Below are 23,989 nucleotides of genomic sequence, written 5' to 3'. Positions count from 1 at the left end.
CTATTTTTAATATCTATAGATTAAAACCTTTTTCTGCAGAGAATTGTTTTCATCCCTTCTAAAACTTTACAGCCACAACAATTCACCAATCTTTGCTGCTCTTTCAAGTCAAAGACTTTTGGAATTCAAAACAAAACCATTTCTCTCAAGGTGCTGTGCTCAGTTGTGTCCAACTCTTTGCGACCCTATGGACTGAAGCCCACCAGGTTCCTCTGTCCATGGGATTCTCCAGGGAAGAATACTGGAATAGGTTGCCTTGTCCTACTTCACAGGATCTCTTTGACCCAGGGATCAAAGCCAGGTCTCCCTGCATTGCAGGCTATTTCTTTACATATGAGTTACCAGGACCTACTTCCAAAATCAAAAGACCTAACTCTTTAGACCGTATTTTGAAATTCAAAATAAAACATGGATTCTTCTGGGCTCATTCCTACCATCTCTCAGGAATACAGAATGTCTAAGGCAATGGGTGGAGGTCAATGATGTAACAAAAATTCCCAGAAATTAAAATTTCTCAGTATTATCTCACTATTGTATCATTTGTATGAAATGAAGCCTGGGTTGAGGGTGGGAGGAGAGACTCAGTTGTCTCAGATCTATGAGGTCACAGCTGAAGTCACAGAAGAGTTGAAAAAGGCTAGGTTGATAGGTGAGATGATAGGAAGCTGTTGTGAGATGCGGCTCAAGGAGGAGAAATTCTAGGAGGTTAGGGGTGGGGAGAAGAGCTATTTGGGGTGCCCAGTTGGGTAAGTTTCTGGACATAATTTTCTTATTAGTTCCTGACTCAGATTTGGAGATAGGAAGGATGGGAGGAGGGGTTCTGGGAAGCAACTTCTCAAAGAAGGATTTAAGTCTGAGTCACTGATTTGATCTCTCAGCCCCAAGTGTTTTTGACAGTATCAGCTGTGGGGTTTCCCTCTTGCCTACAAAACGCTTGAAGTCTGGAGCTCACAGACCTCCAGCCTGTGGTGCTACTCTTAGCTGTCTGACTAGGATGGAGGATGGGCTGGGAAATTGTCCATTCTTGAATTTATTATATTACTACTTCCTAATCTTGTCTTAGAGCCACTGTTACCTCAAGCAGCCACTGGCCCACTCCCTACCCCAATCCCAGCCAGCTATTATTTTTTCACTGAGTTTCTCTTTTCTCTACCCACCTTCTAACTGGAATTTCTTTACCTGGGGCAAACACTTCTTCCCTCACACCCTTATCTTTACACATATGTGTACATACACATACACACACATTCACACAAACACACTGACCCATTCAAAATACAGGTGCTTCCTGAACTACTGAGACATCTGTCCTGGTAGTTCTCCAACAGGGAAGTCTCCTCTCGTCATTCACCTGCCCCCTTCCCCTATTCATTTACCCTTCTTCAGGACGTGGAGCTCTCTCCATCTTCAGCTCCAGAGCATTTGGTTTCCCTTCGGACTAATGGCACAGCATGCCTTCCAAGATCAAGAACAAGAGGGAGGAAGGAACTCCAGGCAGCAGAAAAGGTAAATGGGGCTAATGATGACCTTCAAAGGTCCTTAGATTGGATATTCTCTATGGGAGAAGAATCGAGGTCCTCTGTCTCCCATCCCTGCCATGGCTGCACCTATTTCCTGGTTGGGGAAAGTTGGGACTTTCACGTGTCCTTTCTCCTCTCCTTAATGGAAGGAACAAAGCAAGTCATTCTCATTCTAATTAGAAGGTGGGCATCAGTCTGAAATTCCTGTAGGAGGAGTTAGTTGTATATACCACCAAGGGGCATTTATTTATCCCAAGACCAACTTTCTCTAAGACGTTCTTATTTCCTCTACAATGTAAATCAAGGCCAGATGTCCAAAACTTTGCTTTCCTTGTCCTAGGGTACAGAGAAGGGCCAGAATCTGCAAGCAAAAACTGACACAATATTGTAAAGAAGTTATACTCCAATTTTTAAAAAATCTACCTAATGTTTGATTATATTTATAGGACATTCTGAAAATGGTACAACTACACTGAGAAGAAATAGATCAGTGCTTAGTCACCAAGGTCTGGGAGTAATGAAATGCATAGTACCACTATTTCCAAATGTATTGAGATGTTTCTCATCATCAAAACTAAGAATGCAGGAATCAAAAAATCACAGGATTCTGTGTAGTAAAGACATTAAAGACCAAAAAAAGAAAAAGAAATGAGTTTAAAGGAATTCAGGAAGAAAAAGTTAAAAGTATCTTCTAAGATTTCTAGGTGGCATATCTTATTAAGGTGCTCATAACAATTAACAGAGCCTCAAGTCTGAGAGCCACTGAGGAACTGCAAAGCCTGACACTTGGAGGAAGATAGAAACAGGTTCTAAGAATATGAGGAATAGTTATGTAGTTCCACTACAGAACTATGAGGAGAAAATAGTCAGTAGATATGGAGTCACTGAGAGTTCTATTTGGGAAAGCGCATTGTTGTTGTTCCTGTTCAGTTGCTAAGTCACATCCCACTCTTTGCCACCCCACGAACTGCAGCACGCCAGGCTTCTCTGTCCGTGACTATCTCCCTGAGTTTCCTCAAACTCATGGATGCCTTTTAATCCTTTTTGTTGCCTAATTGCTCTGGTTAGGATTCCCAATATCCTGTTGAATAGGAGGGTGAGAGTGAGATTCCCTGTCTTTCCCTAACCTTGTAGGAAAAGCTTTTAGCTTTTTGCCATTAAGTATGATGTTGGTTATAGGTTTGTCATATACAGCCTTTATTATAGCAAGGTGAATTTCTTCTATAACTAATCGTTGAGAGTTTTACCTTGAACGGATATTGAATTTTATCAAATTATTTTTCTGCATCTATTTATAACATTATATGATTTTTATCCTTCATGCTGTTGATTTTGGGCTTCCCTGGTGGCTCAGCTGGTAAAGAATCTGCCTGCAAAGTGGGAGACCTGGGTTAGATCCCTGGGTTGGGGAGATCCCCTGGAGAAGGGATTGGCTACCCACTCCAGTATTCTGGTCTGGAAAATGTCATGGACTGTAGCTTCTGCACTGCAGACAGATTCTTTACTGCTGAGCCACCAGAGAAGCCCGAGTAGGTTGTATATTTCTAGGAATTTATCCATTCCTTCTAAGATATCTAATTTTTTGGTGTATAGTTTTTCATAGTAGTCTCTTTGGTATTAGCTGTGATATCTTTTTATATTTTTATTTAAGTCTTTCTTTTTATTCGACATATTTGTTGTTTGAGTGCTGTTTAATTTCCACATGTTGTTGAATTTTAAGAATTTCCTCAAGAGTGAGATTGCTGGATCATACGCAGCAATATTTACAATGGCCAGGATATAGAAGTAACCTAAAAAAAAGAGAGAGAGAGAGAGACTTTCCTCTTGATTTCCAATTTAATATCATTGTGGTAGGAAAAAATACATGATATGTTATCAATATTAAGTTTGTTAAGCTTGATTTGTGGCCCAGCATATGACCTTGCCTGGAGAATGTTCTGTGTGTGCTTGAGAAGAATGTGTATTTTGTCATTATTGGATGCAGTGTTTCGTATAGATCCATTTTGTCTATAATGCCATGTTTGTTATTTCCTTCATAACTCTGCCTGTATGATCTATTCATTATTGAAAATGGGGTATTGAGGTCTGCTCTTATTATTTTTGTCAGTTTTTCCCTTCGGTTCTGCTTATACTTGCTATATATATATTTAGGTGCTTCAAAATTGGATGTATATATATTTACAACTGTAATATCATCTTGATGAACTATTATATAATGACCTTTGTCTCATATGACAAAGCGTACAGTTTTCGACTAAAAATCTGTTTTGTCTGATATAAATATAGCTAGTCCTGCTGTCGTTTGTGTACCATTTGCCTGAAATATCTTTTCTCATCCCTTTACTTTCAGCCTATGTGCGTGTGATAGCATATAGCTGGATTGTTTTAATCCATTTAACTCATCTGTTTGACTGGAGAATTTAATCCATTTATGTTTAAATAATTATTAATATGTAACTATCAGTAATTACCATTATTACCATGTTGTTGTATTCTATTCTGTAGTTCCTTTGTTTCTTCCTTCCCTTCTTGCTATCTTGTTTTGTGATTTATTGAAATTCTGCAACAGTTTGCTCTGATTCCTTTTTTTAAAAATATACATTTATTTATTTTAATTGGAGGCTAATTACTTTACAATATTGTATTGGTTTTGCCATACACCAACATGAATCCACCACAGGTGTACATGTGTTCCCCATCTTTTGTTTATCTTCTAGAGGTTTACATTACCATGAGACATATCCTACAGTATGTCTTTTTAAGCTGGTAACAGCAACTGCGTACAAAAACTCTACATTTTTTCATTTCCCTTCACATTTTATGTTATTGATATCACTATTTAGACCTCTTTATAATAAGTATCCATTAAAAAATTATTGTATTGATAGCTATAGCTACTTTTAATACTTATAACTTTCACACTAGCATTACAAATGATTTAAGCACCATCCTTACAGTATTTAAGTCTTCAAATTTGACTATATATATTCCACTTCCAATGAGATTTATACTTATGTTTTCCTCCTGCTGTTTAATATCCTTTCAACTTGAAGAACTTCCTTTAGGGTTTGTTGTATGCCAAGTCTAGTCATGACCAAGCTTTTGTTTGTCTGGGAAAGTCTTTATCTCCACTTCATTTCTGAAGAGTAGCTTTGCCAGGTAAAATATTCTTGGTTAGCAAGTTTGTTTGTTTTTGATACTTAGCTTGTATCATCTTACTCCCTCCTGGTATACAAGGTGTCTGCGGAGAAGTACTTTTTTGGGACTTCCCTTGTATGTGGTAATTCACTTTTCCTTGCTGCTTTCCAAACTCTATTTGTCTTTGACCTTAGACAATTTGATTATAATGTCTCAATGAAGATTTCTTGATGTTCAGCCTCCTTGGAATTTTTGAGCATCATGGATCTAGATGTTAACTTCCCTACCAGATTTGGGAATTTTTCTGTCATTATTTCATTAAATAAGCTTTCTACCATTTTCACTTTCCCTGTTCCTTCTGTGGCTTTCAAAATGCCCATATTATGTCATTTGATGGTGTCCCATAGTCATATAGGCATTCTTTACTCTTCTCAGTTCTTTTCATTTTTCTGAATTTCAAATTATTTGTCTTCAAATTCAATCATTCTCTTTTCTTCTTGATCAAGTCTGCTGTTGAAGCCCTCTATTGAATTTTTCATCACAGCCATTGTATTCTTCAGTCCCAAGAGTTTCTGCCTTGTTCTTTTTTTATAGTTTTCATTTCTTTGTTGAACTTCTCATTTTGCTGTTTTCTTGATTTCCATTCATTGGTCATCTTCTCTTGTGGCTTAAAGATTCTTTAATATAACTGTTTAGAATTGCAACTGATCTCCATTCCTTTGAGATCCATCACTGGATCTTTTTGTTCTTTTGGTGGTGTTATGTTTCCTTTATTCTTCATGTTCCTTGAATTCTTGCAGTGCTGTCTCTTTATTTGAAGAAGCAGTCCTCTTCCAGTCTTTACTGACTGGCTTCAAAAGTGAAACACCTTCACCAGTCAGCCCAGCTAAAGATTTTGAGTCTTTCAGGTCTTTCCTATGGGTGCACTCACCTCTGTTTTCTCGTTACCTCTTGAGGAGAGGCTTTCTCTTAATCCCAAAAAGTCAGTCTGGGTACTGAGAGCCTCCTGTTTACTTTCCCCAGAGTATTCAAGATTCTTTCAAATGTTCCTTCTCTCATTCTCACATAGTTGTGCCAGCTGCTGATATCTACATACTGTCTGAAGAGGCTTTCACTTGCTATCTGCAGAGGCTAACATGTTACCATCTCAAGGTTATGTGAAATACTAGGAGCATTTGTCAGTCAGTTGAGGGAAGTCGCCGACAGGTGAGAAGTCCCATAGTGTTCTGGATAACACTCTTTGTGGAGTTCACCTAGCTCTAATAGGTGAGCTGCAGCTGGTTCTGGAGATCCATGCAGTGAATGCCATAAGTGCCCACCCCTTTCTTCTGTTCCCAACTCCCCCAATACTATTCAGCTGTGCCAATCACCTTAGCCATCTGGGTAGGATGAGACAGAAGTGGGCCTCCTAGTCAATGTCTTATAAGCCTGGGAAATCAGAGAGCTAATTCCACTTTCACTTCCCTCATAGGAGAAATCACAGGTTGAGAGGGTCCCTACTGGTACTAAGCTATGCTGCCTTTGGGGAGGAGTGTCTTGGTTGGTGGGGGAGGGGGGAGTGAAACTGTCTTTCTTACCTTCTGCAATGCATCTATTCATGGACTTCTTTTTCTTGAAAGAGGTTTTGGAAGCTCCCCCCTGGACTCCTGATTTCCCAAAAGGTATTTCCATCCATGGATGGTTGTCAAAATTGACGTTTATGCTGTAGATATGAGGGCTGTAACCTCCTATTCTGACACTTTGTTTATGTCACCTATCTAGTGACTCATCAGATTTTTATCACCCTTTCTTTCCAGAAAATCCTTTGAAGACACAATGAGACCAAAGGTGGGTGAGACTTCCAAATATACTGGTTCCTTTGGGCTTGCCTGGTAGCTCAGATGGTAAAGCGTCTGCCTGCAGTGAGGGAGACCTGGGTTCTATCCCCGGGTTGAGAAGATCCCCAGGAGAAGGAAATGGCAACCCACTCCAGTACTCTTGCCTGGAAAATTCCATGGATGGAGGAGCCTGGTAGGCTACAGTCCATGGGATCGCAAAGAGTCTGATATGACTAAGCAGCTTCACTGGTTGGGAATCAAGGTTCCTAGGGAAAGCAGAGGTGAAAAGGATGTGGCCAGGGGGTGGGAAAACTGTCTAACAAGAACCATATCTTGGAAGACTTGGGTGCTGTAGCTCAGAATTCTCTTGACCAAGTGGTGAGTCATTGTGCACCAAGACTAAGTAACATCTTCAATGCCACAGCTACACTAGATGACTTCAAAAGCAGGCAGGCTATATATGAGGGTGTTAATAAGGTAAGTTAGCATAGGAGTCTGCTTATATCTGTTACCCAACTGGCTAGATTAAGAGATGACAAGGGATATGGGCTGAAAAATGACTCAGTGGGGCCGAAGGAGACTTAGGGCTGCCTGACAAATGGCATGCCTTCGAGTGTCCATCTCAACTCCAAAAATGCCTCATATTGTTTCATGATGTGTCAGTTCAGATTCTGGCAGAGTTAAGGTAATGTTCCCAATATGTGTATCTTATTTCAACAGGCGGTAGAATTAACGATCACTGAAACCCTGTGGGATCAGGTGAGTACAGAGGGGTCCTCTTTGACAGCATAGTGAGAGATGAGAGAAGGGAGGGAAGCTTAAGAAAGGAGCACATTTCCTTCTTTCTACATGCGTAATTTGCTGATTGATGATAAGGAATTCCTATCGCACTCCCATCTTGTTCTACTATTCATCTAGTCCCAAATCCTCGAACACTCCTTGCGTCTGTGTATCTCAGTGCCCATTCTCAACATCCACTTCTCCATTGGACAAGCCCTTTCAATTATGTTTTCTCTACCAGCATTGTATAAGCACTGTACAATTAATAATTTAAATCTCATCCACTAGCAAGTACCTTAGGGCAAGTACTGAAAAACCCATATATTTTAACTCTCAGATGAGAGGAAGACAATTAACCATTTTGATATGAAAATTAAAGATCCTAACTCCATTTCTTATTAGAAAGAAATATTTTACCTCCAGAGCCACTCAGATGATATGACAAATTGTCTACCAATAGCCCTAGATTCCTATGGCATAAAAACTAAAGATTTGGCCGTTCCAGAATGAGGTACCTTCAAAATTAACCTCTCAAAAATAAATACGTCAACCTAGAGTTCAGTTCAGTTCAGTTCAGATCAGTCGCTCAGTCATGTCCGACTCTTTGTGACCCCATGAATCGCAGCACGCCAGGCCTCCCTGTCCATCACCATCTCCGGAGTTCACTCAGACTCACGCCCATCGAGTCCGTAATGGCATCCAGCCATCTCATCCTCGGTCGTCCCCTTCTACTCCTGCCCCCAATCCCTCCCAGCATCAGAGTCTTTTCCAATGAGTCAACTCTTTGCATGAGGTGGCCAAAGTACTGGAGTTTCAGCTTTAGCATCATTCCTTCCAAAGAAATCCCAGGGCTGATCTCCTTCAGAATGGACTGGTTGGATCTCCTTGCAGTCCAAGGGACTCTCAAGAGTCTTCTCCAGCACCACAGTTCAAAAGCATCAATTCTTCGGCGCTCAGCTTTCTTCACAGTCCAACTCTCACATCCACACATGACCACAGGAGAAACCATAGCCTTGACCAGACGGACCTCAGTTGGGGAAGTAATGTCTCTGCTTTTGAACGTACTATTTAGATTGGTCATAACTTTTCTTCCAAGGAGTAAGCGTCCTTTAATTTCATGGCTGCAGTCACCATCTGCAGTGATTTTGGAGCCCAAAAAAATAAAGTCTGACACTGTTTCCACTGTTTCCCCATCTACTTCCCATGAAGTGATGGGACCGGATGTCATGATCTTCGTTTTCTGAATGTTGAGCTTTAAGCCAACTTTGTCACTCTCCTCTTTCACTTTCATCAAGAGGCTTTTTAGCTCCTCTTCACTTTCTGCCATAAGGGTGGTGTCATCTGCATATCTGAGTAGACACGTTTAATTTCATTCATTTGAATGAAAAGTTAACTCCATAAAATGACCAATTTCTGCATAATTACTAGTGAGCTGTTGTTTCTGAGGGAAACATGCCAATTGTTTCTGGAGTTCCTGTTTGTAACATGATTATGATGGTGTCATTAGCACAGAAGAGGATTCTTTCCTTCCATCGATTATGGCAAAAAGGTCTATATAAAGACATTAAAAGACATAGAATTTGCTTAAGTCATTCATATATAATTTAAACATAATTTCAATAGGTGGGACATCATTCTGTTTTGATTATTTATATCAATAACCTCAGATATGCAAATGACACCACCCTATGGCAGAAAGTGAAGAGGAACAAAAAAGCCTCTTGATGAAAGTAAAAGAGCAGAGTGACAAAGTTGGCTTAAAGCTCAACATTCAGAAAACGAAGATCATGGCATCCGGTCCCATCACTTCATGGGAAGTAGATGGGGAAACAGTGGAAACAGTGTCAGACTTTATTTTTTTGGGCTCCAAAATCACTGCAGATGGTGACTGCAGCCATGAAATTAAAGGACGCTTACTCCTTGGAAGAAAAGTTATGACCAATCTAAATAGTACGTTCAAAAGCAGAGACATTACTTCCCCAACTGAGGTCCGTCTGGTCAAGGCTATGGTTTCTCCTGTGGTCATGTGTGGATGTGAGAGTTGGACTGTGAAGAAAGCTGAGCGCCGAAGAATTGATGCTTTTGAACTGTGGTGCTGGAGAAGACTCTTGAGAGTCCCTTGGACTGCAAGGAGATCCAACCAGTCCATTCTGACGGATATCAGCCCTGGGATCTCTTTGGAAGGAATGATGCTAAAGCTGAAACTCCAGTGCTTTGGCCACCTCATGCGAAGAGTTGACTCATTGGAAAAGACTCTGATGCTGGGAGGGATTGGGGGCAGGAGTAGAAGGGGACGACCGAGGATGAGATGGCTGGATGGCATCACGGACTCGATGGACGTGAGTCTGAGTGAACTCCGGGAGTTGGTGATGGACAGGGAGGCCTGGCGTGCTGCGATTCATGGAGGTGCAAAGAGTCGGACACGACTGAGTGACTGAACTGAAACTGCTTTGTTACTGATTTTCTTTAGAGAATTTTTTTTTTACTGCCTGATTTTTATTTATTTTAAGGTAACATGTGGTTGATTTTATTTATTTATTTTTATTATTTTTTATTATTTATTTTATTTTATTTTTTATTTTTTTTACTTTACAATACTGTATTGGTTTTGCCATACATTGACATGAATCTGCCACGGGTGTACATGAGTTCCCAATCCTGAAACCCCCTCCCACCACCCTCCCTATATCATCTCTCTGGGTCATCCAAGTGCACCAGCCCCAAGCATCCTGTATCCTGTATTGAACCTAGACTGGCGATTCATTTCTTACATGATAGTATACATGTTTCAGTGCCATTCTCCCAAATCATCCCACCCTCTCCCTCTCCCACAGGGTCCAAGTCTCTTCTACACATCTTTGTCTTCTTTACAGTATTTTAATAAAGATTCTGAAGAAGAATAAATGCCAGATTCACTCTGTGGCATCAGAGATTACCAACATGATTTTTTAAATGCTTCAAAATGTTCTACAGACCACCAAATTTATTGACAATAATTTAAATCAGAATAATGGCCAGCAGCAGAAACATATTCATGGAGCTTTCCTGTCCTTTAACTTCATATATTTGAGAGATTCAGACCCATTATTGGAGAGGTCTGAGATGTTGAAAAGAAAAGAAAAGAATATGAGTTTGTACTTCGATGTGAAGAACTGCCCTTTCTGTGGTTATGAAAAACATAGTGTTTTAACATCATTTCAAGGAAATTAGATCAAATCATTAGAACTGTTTTAAAGAGAACAAGTTGAAAAAAAATCTTCTTTTATAGAAGACAGATTAATCATATGTTTGGTAATGTATGAAACTGTTGAATCTATCAAGAGAGTGTTTTGGGTTCTGAAAACTTCTTGAGTTGAAAAAGAAATACATGTTCATTAAGTCACCAATGGGATTTTGTTGCCTTCAGTCTTCTAACTGAGGCAATGCCATGAGCAGTTACTCTCAGAATTTATAGGATTAAGCCCTGCATTTTGAAATTGCTTTAAAATAGACTTGTATTTAGAGAATGTGAGAGAAAATTATTTTAATTCTATAAAAAGGGATATCTTTTTCACTTTGATGAAATTTCCTTGCTTTCCCAGAAATAGGAAAATGACAACCAAGGTGACAATTCTCAAATATAAAAACACAAGATTTCACTTTTTATTTAAATGGTCTATTAGTGCAGAAGCTAACTATGCTCATTAATAGCCAAAGCAAACTGCTATAAACTTTCACAGAACACAGATATTCACTTGGAGTTTCTGAGACCTTTCCAAAATTATCAGCTATTTCAGCTTCCCAATTTTGACATTCTAGTTGCATACACATTTAAACTGTGATATAGAGATGACAATTAGAGGAAAAGTGATCACTTCTGAACCTATAATAGCAATCATTCATAAGAAGCTAAGCAGAAAAAGACTTTAAATCAAAGACTATGAATTCTTTAAATTAAAAAAAAAGTAAGTGAAAGTCTCCACAGCCTCTCTCCTGCAAGGCCCCACAGAACAACACTATGTAACATAATCAACTTTTTTATTCTCTGTCTTTCAATGACTTTTCTGATAAGTTTTACAGAAAGAAAAAAAACAATTAAAATGTTGTACAAGAATAACTAGTGTTCTTATAATTATTGTATTACTAAAGAGTTGATTATATAATGGTCAGAAAACCATCCTATGGGGAACTAGTACATAACTGGATACTTACAACATAATAAAAGAATATAAAACATATATAAATATATAACAGATTTATATAAATATATGAGATGAATATAAAACTGCAGGTGGTGACTGCAGACATGAAATTAAAAGATGCTTACTCCTTGGAAGAAAAGTTATGACCAAACTAGACAGCATATTAAAAAACAGAGACATTATTTTGCCAACAAAAGTCCATCTAGTCAAAGATATGGTTTTTCCAGTAGTCATGTATGGATGTGAGAGTTGGACTATAAAGAAAGCTGAGTGCCAAAGAATTGATGCTTTTGAACTGTGGTGTTGGAGAAGACTCTTGAGAGTCCCTTGGACTGCAACAAGATCCAACCAGTCCATCCTAAAAGAAATCAGTCCTGAATATTCACTGGAAGGACTGATGCTAAAGCTGAAACTCCAATATCTTGGCCACCTGATGTGAAGAACTGACTCTTTTGAAAAGACCCTGATGCTGGGAAAGACTGAAGGCAGAAGGAAAAGGGGATGACAGAAGATGATATGGTTGGATGGCATCACCAACTCAATGAACATGAGTTTGAGTAAACTCTGGGAGTTGGTGATGGACGGGGAAGCCTAGCATGCTGCAGTCCATGGGGTTGCAAAGAATCAGAGACAACTGAGTGACTGAACTGATAAAGAATGAACATAGGGTTGATGAGAAGCAATAAGCTGATAATTGGCACAGCCCATCCCACTGACTATTCAGATGCTATATGCTCCCTTATAAGCATGTGAAAGTAGGAAAGACCACTAGACCATTCAGGTATGACCTATATCAAATCCCTTATGATTATACAGTGGAGATTACAAATAGATTCAAGGGATTAGATCTGGTAGACGGAGTGCCAGAAGAACTATGGACAGAGGTTTGTAACATTGTACAGGACACAGTGACCAAAACCATTTCAAAGAAAAAGAAATGCAAGAAAGCAAAGTGGTTGTTGTTTTTTTAAATTTAAATTTATTTATTTTAATTGGAGGCTAATTACTTTACAATATTGTATTAATTTTGCTGTACATCAACATGAATCTACCACGGGTGTACACGTGTTCCCCATCCTGAACCTCCCTCCCACCTCCCTCCCTGTAACCATCCCTCTGGGTCATCCCAGTGCACCAGCCCCAAGCATCCTGTATCCTGCATCGTACCTAGACTGGCAATTCATTTCTTATGTGATATTATACATGTTTCAATGCCATTCTCCCAAATCATCCCACCCTCTCCCTCTCCCACAGAGTCCAAAAGACTGTTCTATACATCCGTGTCTCTTTTGCTGTCTCACATACAGGGTTATCGTTACCATCTTTCTAAATTCCATATATATGACAAATGCTAACAAGTATGAAAGGGGAAATTAACAATAACACAATAATAGTGGGAGACTTTAATACCCTACTCACACCTATGGATAGATCGACTAAACAGAAAATTAACAAAGAAACACAAACTTTAAATGATACAATAGACCAGTTAGACCTAATTGATATCTATAGGACATTTCACCCCAAAACAATGAATTTCACCTTTTTACCAAAGTGGTTGTTTAAGGAGGCTTTACTAATATCTGAGGAAAGAAGAGCAAAAAGCAGGGGAGAAAGGGAAAGATATACCCAACTGAATGCAGAGTTCCAGAAAAAAGCAAGGAGAGATAAGAAAGCCTTCTTAAACTAACAATGCAAAGAAATAGAGGAAAACAATAGAATGGAAATGACTAGAGGTCTCTTGAAGAAAGATATCAAGGGAACACTTCAAGCAAGGATGGCATGATAAAGGACCTAACAGAGGTAGAGATTAGAAGAGGTAGCAAGAATACACAGAAGAATTGCACAAAAAAGGTCTTAATGACCCAGATAACCATAATGGTGTGGTCACTCACCTAGAGCCAGACATCCTGGCATGTGAAGTCAAGTGGGCCTTAGGAAGCATTACTACCAACAAGGCTAGTGGAGGTGATTGAATACCAGCTGAGCTATTTAAAATACTAAAAGATGATGCTCTTAAAGTGCTGCACTCAAAATGTCAGCAAATTTGGAAAACTCAGCAGTGGCCACAAGACTGGAAAAGATCAGTTTTTATTCCAATCCCAAAGAAGGGCAATGCCAAAGAATGTTCAAGCTACCATACAATTGCGCTCATTTCACAAGTTAGCAAAGTAATGCTCAACAGCCTTCAAGTTAGGTTTAGCAGTACATGAACTGAGAACTTCCAGACGTACAAGCTGAATTTCAAAGAGGCAGAGGAACCAGAGGTCAAATTGCCAACATTCGCTGGATCATAGAGAAAGCAAGCAAGTTACAGAAAAACATCTACATTTGCTTCATTGACTATGTTAAAGCCTTTGACTGTGTGGATCGCAACAAACTATGCAGATAAAGAAACGGGAGTACCAAACCACCTCACCTGTCTCCTAAAAAACCTGTATGCCAGTCAAGAAGCAATAGTTAGAACCAGACATGGAACAACAGACTGGTTCAAAACTGGGAAAGGCTCTATATTGTCACTCTGCTTATTTAATTTTCTATGCAGAGTGTATCATGCAAAATGTCAGGCTGGGTGAATCACAACTTGGAATCAAGATTGCCAGGAGAAATATCAATAACCTGAGATATGCAGATGATATCACTTTAACAGCAGAAAGTGAAGAGCCTCTTTATGAGAGGGTAAAAAAAGAGAGTGAAAAAGCTGACTCAAAACTCAACATTCAAAAAACTAGTAAGATCATGGCACCCGGTCCCATCACTTCATGGCAAATAGATGATGAAAAAGTGGAAACAGTGACAGATTTTATTTTCCTGGGCTCCAAAATCACTGTGGACAGTGACTGAAGCCATGAAACTAAAAGACACTTGCTCTTTGGAAGGAAAACTATGACAAACCTAAACAGCATATTAAAAACCAAAGACATCACTTTGCCAACAAAAGTCCATATAGTCAAAACTGTGGTTTTTTTCAGTAGTCATATACAGATGTGAGAGTTGGACCATAAAGAAAACTTGAGTGCCAAAGAATTGATGCTTTCAAATTGCGGTGCTGGAGAAGACTCCTGAGAGTCCTCTGGATTGCAAGATCAAACTAGTCAGTCCTAAAGGAAATCAACCCTGAATATTCACTGGAAGGACTGACGCTGAATCTTTAATACTTTGGCAATCTGATATGAAGAGCTGACTCACCTGAAAGCCTGTGATGCTGGGAAAGATTGACAACAAAAGGATATGGGGATGGTAGAGGATGAGATGGTTAGATAGCATCACTGAATTAAAGCACATGAATCCGAGGAAACTCCAGAGGACAGAGGAGCCTGGGGTGCTGCAGTCCAAGAAATTGCAAAGAGTCGGACATAACTTAGTGAATGAACAACAAAGCATGTTAAAATTCCTGAATATCAACAAAAACAATTCTATATTTTAACTGAATAAGATATACCTATCTGTCTTAAAGTCCTCATCCTTTCCCCACAATGAGAACTCAGACTACCAATAGTCACTGTATCCGTCTATGTCTGGATGAAGAATATAGGTACATGTTTAGTTTTAGAATCTGCCAGAGCTTTTCCCATAGTAATTGTACACTTCTGTACGTCTTCCAACAATATATGAGAGTTTGAGCTTCTCTATGTTCTCACCAACACATGGTCTTGGTCTACTGGTGTGTTATAACCTAAATGCAAATGTGTTGATTTCCACAGCTATGTTTAGCTTCAGAACAAACACCAATGAAATGAAGTACAATAGTGGCTTTCGTTGACATTCCTTTCACAATTCGTCCTTCTTTCAATAACTTCCTGTATTTTACCCACCTACCATATGAAGAAATGGTGGCCCAGAAATATGAATGAGAGTGGAATTCAATGGGATTTATTTCTTTGAGCTAGGAAGCCATAGTCTGTTGGCATTCATACTCTATAGCCTAATAATGACTGAGAGATTCTATATATAAAATCCCTTTGTAATAAAGTCTGTAACATTAATTTTCCATAATTTTTTGTCTTCTGTCAGGTGCTAATGGCCTTTAAGGATATACAAAAGGAGGTGAGATTAAATGTCTATTCTCTAAATTCCCTGACCATATCACTTCTCTTGCTTCTGATTTTCCTATACTCTTCTGTGCTGTTAACTTTGATCAAGCTTTTAATTTCATTTCTTTATCTAGGGATTTCTCCCTTAAAAGACTAGCACTCATTTGTCAGTCTAGTAAGTAAGACCAGAAGATGCCTAACAATTCCCTTATGAAAATATGATAATACAGAGAGAAAATCCTATCTATCAGAACTACTCTCAGCAAGAATACTATGCAGTTATGTGGAACAGGTGACTGAGTTGGGAGGATCCAAATGACATGGTAAATTATTAGGATCGTATGTTTATTAATTACAGGGTAGTTCAAATTAGAGTCAGAGCTAAACCTGGCTCTGCAACAATCCTCCTCTTCTGCTCTTTCATGCAGGTCCTAGTATTTTTTCTATACAAACACTAATTAAATATCTAAAACTATAGTCCAAAAATGGAGTATATTATTGGCCTACCCCAGACAATCAGTTACTACATTTGTTTGCTCAAGGTGTTGATATGTCTCAGTCCTGCCAAGGTTGGATCAAAAGGACCTGAAAGAAACTTCCTCTACTTCACTAACTGGATCACTCTTAGCCTTTGAACTAAGCCTTTTTCTACAGTCCAAGAAGCCATGCCATTGTATCCTGCTGCTGTGTCTGGAACTTGCTCTAGGAAAAAACTACAGAAGCCTCTGCCTCCATCTGGCTGGAGGTAAAAGGGAGAAGAGATCAAAAGCTTGGTATTTTCACAAAGCATTCCTTGGCCTCAGGGCACCTCCACGTTACCCAGAATTTTAGTCCCCTGAGTCCTTCCTAAGTGTCCTCCAAGCAGGACTTGAGTTAGTGAGAGGAGGAGGTTTGTCCATAAGTGGGACTCACACGTGTTGATTTCATCCTCACAAGGCCCATAAGCAAAGTTAAATGTCCCACCTGACATCTGTGCTGAAGCTCTATTCTAGGTCTAGTGGTTCTTCATGGGGTTCATCAGACACAGTCTGATGGAACACCTGGGCTGGTGCAGACTGTTATGTCAATCTGACAAACACTTTCAAACATATAGGCACACTGAGAGAACAAAGTCAAGCAAAATATATCTGGGAGAGACAGAACTAGAGAGCACTTCCTTGCCCCAGGGCACTGTTATGTAGAAACACCATCTAGCCAGCTCCTAGGAGCTCAGGGGCCCCAAAGTACATAGCATCAGCAGCTATTTACTCTGGGGTGAGTAAGATGGAATTCTTTAAAAAAACAGATACTTAAAGGTTCATCTCAGAGAACCAATGCGTACACAGTGAGGAGTCAGTTCAGTTCAGTGGTTCAGTCATGTCCGACTCTTTGCAACCCCATAGACTTTAGCATGACAGCCTTCCCTGTCCATCACCATCTCCCTGAGCTTGCTCAAACTCATGTCCATTGAGTTGATGATGGCATCCAACCATCTCATCCTCTGTTGTCCGCTTCTCCTCCCACCTTCAATCTTTCCCAGCATCAGGGTCTTTTCAAATGAGTCAGTTCTTCACATCAGGTGGCCAAAGTATTAGAGTTTCAGCTTTAGCATCGGTCTTTCCAATGAATATTCAGGACTGACTTCCTTTAGGATGGACTGGTAGGATCTTCTTGCTGTCCAAGGGACTTGCAAGAGTCTTATCCAAACCACAGTACAAAAGCATCAATTCTTTGATGCTCGGCTTTCTTCATAGTCAACTCTCACATCCATACATGACTACTAGAAAAACCATAGCTTTGACTAGATGGACCTTTGTTGGCAAAGTAATGTCTCTGCTTTTTAATATGCTGTCTAGGTTGATCATAGCTTTTCTTCCAAGGAGCAAGGGTCTCTTAATTTCATGGCTGCAGTCACCATCTGCAGTGATTTGGAGCCCGCCAAAATAAAGTTTTTCACTATTTCCATTGTTTCCCCATCTATTTGCTTGAAGTGATGAGACTGAATGCCATGATCTTCATTTTCTGAATGTTGAGTTTTAAGCCAACTTTTTCACTCTCCTCTGTCACTTTCATCAAGAGGCTTTAGTTCCTCTTCACTTTCTGCCATAAGGGTGGTGCCATCTGCGTATCTGAGGTTATTGGTATTTTTCCTGGTACTCTTGATTCCAGCTTGTGCTTCATCAAGCCCATCATTTCTCATGATATACTCTGCATATAAGTTAAATAAGCAGAGTGACAATACACAGCCTTGACATAATCCTTTACCGATTTGGAACGTCTGTTGTTCCATGTCCAGTTCTAACTGTTGCTTCCTGACCTGCATACAGATATCTCGGGAGTCAGGTCAGGTGGTCTGGTTTTCCCATCTCTTAAAGAATAATCGCCAGTCTATGTCCGATGCATGATACAGCATGCTTGGGGCTGGTGCACGGGGATGACCCAGAGAGATGTTATGGGGAGGGAGGTGGAAGGGGGGTTCATGTTTGGGAACGCATGTACACCCGTGGTGGATTCATGTCAATATATGACAAAACCAATACAGTATTGTAAAGTCAAATAAAGTAAAAATAAAAATTTTTAAAAATAATTAATTAATTAATTAATTAAAATTAAAATAAAAAAAAGAATTTCCACAGTTTGTTGTTATCCACACAGTCAAAGGCTTTGGTGTAGTCAATAAAGCAGAAATGGATGTTTTTCTGGAACTATCTTGGTTGTTCAATGATCCAACGGATGTTGCCAATTTGATCTCTGGTTCCTCTGCCTTTTCTAAATCCAACTTGAACATCTGGAAGTTCATGGTTCACGTACTGTTGAAGCCTGGCTCAGAGAATTTTGAGCATTACTTTGCTAGCGTGTGAGATGAGTGCAATTGTGCGGTAGTTTGAACATTCTTTAGCATTGCCTTTCTTTGGGACTGGAATGAAAACTGACCTTTTCCAGTCCTGTGGCCACTGTTGAGTTTTCCAAATTTGCTGGTACATTGAGTGCAGAACTTTCACAGCATCATCTTTTAGGATTTGAAATAGCTCAACTGGAATTCCATCACCTCCACTACCTTTGTTCATAGTGATGCCTCCTAAGGCCCACTTGACTTCACATTCCAGGATGTCTGGCTCTAGGTGAGTGATCACACCATTGTGGTTATCTGGGTTATGAAGATCTTTTTTGTATAGTTCTTCTGTGTATTCTTGCCACCTCTTCTTAATATCTTCTGCTTCTGTTAGGTCTATACCATTTCTGTCCTTTATTGAGCCCATCTTTGCATGAAATATTCCTTTGGTATCTCTAATTTTCTTGAAGAGATCTATAGTCTTTCTCGTTCTATTGTTTTCCTCTATTTCTTTGCATTGATCACTAAGGAAGCCTTTCTTCTCTCTCTCTCCTTGCTATGCTTTGGAACTCTTCAATCAAATGGTTATATCTTTCCTTTTCTTCTTTGCCTTTAGCTTCTCTTCTTTTCTTTTCTCAGCTATTTGTAAGGCCTCCTCAGACAACCATTTTGCCTTTTTGTATTTCTTTTTTTGGGGGGTGGTCTTGATCATTGCCTCCTGTACAATGTCATGAACCTCCATCCATAGTTCTTCAGGGACTCTATCAGATCTAATCCCTTGAATCTATCTGTCACTTCCACTGTATAATCATCAGGGATTTGATTCAGGTCACACCTGAATGATCTAGTGGTTTTCCCTACTTTCTTCAATTTAAGCCTGAATTTAGCAATAAGGAGTTCATGAACTGAGCCACAGTCAGCTCCTGTTCTTGTGTTTGCTGACTGTATAGAGCTTTTCCATCTTCAGCTGCAAATAATGTAATCAATCTGATTTCATTATTGACCATCTGGTGATGTCGAGGTGTAGAGTCTTTTCTTGAATGAGGAGAGTGAAAGTGAAAAGAAAAGTGAATGTCACTCAGTCATACCCTACTCTTTGTGATCCCATGGACTGTATAGCCTGCTAGGCTCCTCTGTCCATGGGATTCTCCAGGCAAGAATACTGAAGTGGGTTGCCATTCTATTCCCCAGGGCATCATCCCAACCCAGGGATCAAACCTAGGTCTCCTGCATTGCAGGTGCGTTCTTTACCATCTGAGCCACTACGGAAGCCTGAAGAGAATGAAAGAGGCCAGAAAACAGCACAGAAAAGCCAGAAAGAATAAAAGAGGAGAGGTCATTGCATGAATCATTATGACTGTAGGTAATGAACTGTGTATCTCCCACCCCTAATAAGGCCAGAGTTTGTCCTATTCATTATTCAGCAAACATTTATTGAATATACTATATGCAGTGCATTGTGTTTGATGTGAGGTAACTTTCTTTCAGGAAACTTGGAATTTCATTACATTCCCAAGAAGCCCACATGTCTCACACAGACATCCCTATAATCTTACCAAGTCTAGCTGGTACACTGAAGAGAACAGTGGCCCCTCACTCTGAATTTCTCTCATTTTTTTCAGCTGCAAGAAGATGCTCGGACTCGAGGTAAAAGCAATATTTCAAGGTTTGGGTAAACCAAGGGTGAGGGGAGGGAATAAGAACAAGTTCATATCAAAGTCTCAATGTGGGAGCTTCTATTTGGCTGAAAGCTGGAGACTGGGCCCCGCTAGTCTCTCCTCTTTCTGGTTCAGTTATCTGGACAGGGACAGCAGGATCCCTTTCTCCCTTGGAATGGCTTTTGAGAGCCAGAGGACACTCTCAGCCCTGTCAGACATGGCACTTGTCAGGAGAGGAGAGACAACAATCGGAGGGAAGCTTCCCAGCTCTGTGTTTAGGGTTTAGGAGGCACTGAAGAGCAGGGAAGCCAAAATGGAATGATTATTTAGAGGGATCAAGTTATAGTACTCAAATGATCATATGCAGATTTTAAGTTTCAAATTAAAACATGCAGTAGCTGTGCTTAGTTGCTCAGTCATGTCCAACACTTTGCAACCCCATGGCTGCAGCGCACCAGGCTCCTCTATCCATGGGGATTTTCCAGGCAAGAATACTGGAGGGGGTTGCCATGCCCTCCTCCAGGGGCCTAGAATTATAGCATAAATTTAGGCATAGTTGGAGTTCCTTCCTTTCCAAAAAGGAACTTATAAATCAGGGCTTTTCAAACATTTGAATGTATACAAATTACCTTGGTACTTAATTCAGTAGGCCTGAGACTCAGTTTCTTTGTTTCTAAGAAGCTGTCATGTGATGCTGGGACCTGTGGTTCATGGATCAGATTTTGAATACCAAGGATATAAATGAGTTCACTGAAATATCCTCTAATGTCACAAACACACACTACTATATATAAAACAGATAACCAACAAGAACTTACTGTATAGCACAGGGAACTCCACTCAACATTCTGTAATAACCCATATGAGGAAAGAATCTGAAAAAGAATGAATATATGTATACGTATAACTGAATCGCTTTGCTGTACACCTGAAACTGACACAACATTGGAAATCAGCTACTTTTTTCATTTTTAATTCAATGTATATTTTATTATTTGTCCGTAAGAACACTTATAACTGATCATCTAATTTGGGTTAAATGTATCGCTGTGCTTAGTTCCTTAGTCGTGTCTGACTCTGTGATCCCATGGACTATAGCCCACCAGGCTCCTCTGCTCATGGCATTCTCCAGGCAAGAATACTTGAGTGGGGTGCCATTGCCTACTCCAAGAGATCTTCCTGGTCCAGAGATCAAACCCATGTCTCTTATGTCTCCTGCACTGGCTGGTGGATTCTTTACCACTAGTGATACCTGGGAAGCCCAAAAGTATCACTACTCAGTTTTGTCTTTTGAAGTGTTCTCCAAACAGGACTTGCTCAGTGATGTAAGCTATTTTGTTATCATTCTGTAGCATATGCTGTCTCTGTATGGTTTGGAGGTGATCTTATCTTTGGAGGTTCACATAAGATTAATAGCTTTCAGTGAGTGGTGTACTGGAAGTATCCATAAGTTACCACTCAGGAATCTCTGCTGAATTCTGAATATCAGTTTCCATTCCTCGGGCCCATGCAGGGCAGCAGACAGGACCAAAAATATGGAAATATGGCCAACCAGAATCCATCTTGAGGTACAGGGAAAACTTCTTGGCTGCCGAGCCGTAAGGGTCAACAGGTCAAAAGGGTTAAGTTTATCTGTGCCTGAAAGATGTTCTTTACTCAAGGCAGGCTTTTTTCCAAATAGGTCACTACAGGCCCTGGAATACCTGCTTGATGACCCAATGTAAAAAACATGGATTTAGGATCTTGATCGTTGTTGTTGCTGTTTTCTGCTTCCTAAAAGGTGGGTGGGTGGGCGAATTCAGAATAAGACGAGAAGAACTCATCTCATTGTATTTTCCATACTAGAAAAGGAGACAAGGACCTAATCTAGTGTCAGTGCCCTGGGACTGAGGAATCTGACTAACTCCAAATGCCCAGAGCTGGTTAAGCAGGGATCTGGTGGCCACAATTCGATATATACTTTGTAAGTGACCAGATGTCCAGTATCACATTCTGCAACTACCTCTGACAGGCCTATAGTTCTTTAGCTTCTCCACAAGTTCTGGGATCTCCCACTTTGACTGGCCATACTCCAAACTAAGGATGTGAGCAGGGCTCAAGGCTCCTAAGGAGATACTTTCAGACCCCTGCAATGGAATGACTCCTTCCTGTGTCCCACTCAGGGATGAGCTCCGTGACACCCACATCATCTGCATCCAAGACTGGGTAAGTGACCGTCTTTTGAGAGTCCCTAAGGGAGATAGAATCCACCTGGATATGGGGGTAGTGACTAGGAATACTGCCATCTCTGAGCCTTGCGTCTTCAGAACACTGTACTTCCAACATATCTCTCAGGAGATGGTCCCCTACCACTCTCAATTAATGGTGAACTACAGAGCCAGGGCTTCCTCCTTTATCCTCAGCCCCACCAGAAATCTCTGGAATTTCAGGATCAGTCTGCACCTCACCATACAGATTTTGGGAGATTCTATTCACTCAATTTAAGGGAAAAAAGGAGACGCAGAAAGAATGACTGATAAGAAAGAAAAGCCACACATACACACACACACACACACACACACACTCACAAAGAGTAAAATGAGGAACTTAGAAAGAGAAGCACTTAGAAAAAGAAAGTTTTAAAAACTTGAAAGTCCAATGCCTCAACATTGGGAGATGTCCATTTATTTTCCATCCAAAAAAAAAAAAGACTAGGAGAAAAAAGATCAGGCTATACCACCAGAGATTTAATTTAGACACTGCTGCTAAGTAGCTTCAGTCGTATCCGACTCTGTGCAACCCGAGACGGCAGCCCACCAGGCTCCCCCGTCCCTGGGATTCTCCAGGCAAGAACACTGGATTGGGTTGCCATTTCCTTCTCCAATGAATTTAGACACTAGGAAACACTTTATGAGAGCGAAAACTGAAAAATAGTACTGGGTGGTGAGAGAGCAGCAGCATATTCTGCAGAGGACTTCAGAAATACTTTTAAAAATCACTTTGACCTGTTTCAGATACGGTTCCACCTGAACCAGGAAATGGATAAGGTGAATTTCCTAGATCCCTGTTTCAACCCAATTTGATCCTATTCTAGAGAGCTGACCCTAGTGAAGTAAAAAAGCATTCCTCTTGAAAATATATATCACTATAGTGTAAACTGATCATTGCTGAAACCATGAAAGGACTAATGGACTGGAGATCTCATATTTACATAAATATTAAATGTAATTATTATAAACCTTTACATATGAGGAGCACTTTTGATTGGTCAAAACCATATTGGATCAATGATTTTACTTTATTTCAGTATTCCTCTCTGAGGCAACCATGAGGAATTTACCTGAATTTCCTGATGAAAACATAGTCTCTGATAAGACAGATCTCCTAATCCCATTAAGGGTACTCTCTTATAGGACATAAGATCAGCAGGGAATTGCAATTCCCAGAGCTGGTGATGCCCATTCCTGGTGAAGTCTGACGACAAAATAAATCCTTAAGGAGGGGTCCCCGGGATGGGACCTCTCTCCCTCATACAGTCACAGCCTCCTCTTATTTGGTACAGAAGCACCAAGACTTCAGATGCTGCAACGACCCCAAAGTTGCGAAGACTGCTGCCAGGCACTGGAGAGCAGCCATCAGGGATCCAGGCCCCAAACCTGAAAGGACAGTCCTCTGATCAGTCAGCTTGCGACCCTAGACCCTAATCCAACAATCAATGAAGAAGACCACCTTCAGGTATTTCAGATCTTTCCCCTGAACTCCACCCTTCATATCCTCAGGAACCCAGGCCTCATCAAGTCCTCACTCCAATATGGCAGAGTAGCAAACTCCATCCCCTCTCCAAAGCTGGGGTTACCTGAGGAACAATCAGTTGAGAAGGTAGAAGCCTGAGGGCAGGGCCAAGTTGGAATCTTTCAGTTTCTTGATTGAGGAAGAGCCAGACAGAGTGAGTCAGGTACAGATCTGTATAGGGAGGAGTGTTCAGAAATCGAGAGAGACAATTATGGGATAGAGAAATGGAACAATAGAAAGTTGAAAAACACACTAAGAAGCATGAGGTCCATTATCCC

At 40.2% G+C, this 23,989-nt stretch overlaps 1 protein-coding gene across 1 annotated transcript; it reads left to right on the top strand.

Annotated features, from left to right (window-relative positions):
• The first annotated feature begins 1,441 nt into the window (after positions 1-1,441).
• C5H12orf54 (chromosome 5 C12orf54 homolog) lies at positions 1,442-23,623 on the top strand. The gene is made up of 7 exons (XM_052641518.1): positions 1,442-1,506; positions 6,455-6,485; positions 7,196-7,234; positions 15,451-15,483; positions 19,905-19,929; positions 22,103-22,145; positions 23,485-23,623. The coding sequence occupies exons 1-7, from the start codon at positions 1,442-1,444 to the stop codon at positions 23,621-23,623; spliced, it is 375 nt and encodes a 124-aa protein (XP_052497478.1).
• The last annotated feature ends 366 nt before the right edge of the window (positions 23,624-23,989 follow it).

This window comes from Budorcas taxicolor, chromosome 5, assembly GCF_023091745.1.
Source record: "Budorcas taxicolor isolate Tak-1 chromosome 5, Takin1.1, whole genome shotgun sequence".
NCBI lineage: Eukaryota > Metazoa > Chordata > Mammalia > Artiodactyla > Bovidae > Budorcas > Budorcas taxicolor.
Note: the sequence above shows the minus strand (reverse complement) of the source record. Positions and strands in the feature narration are given on the sequence as shown.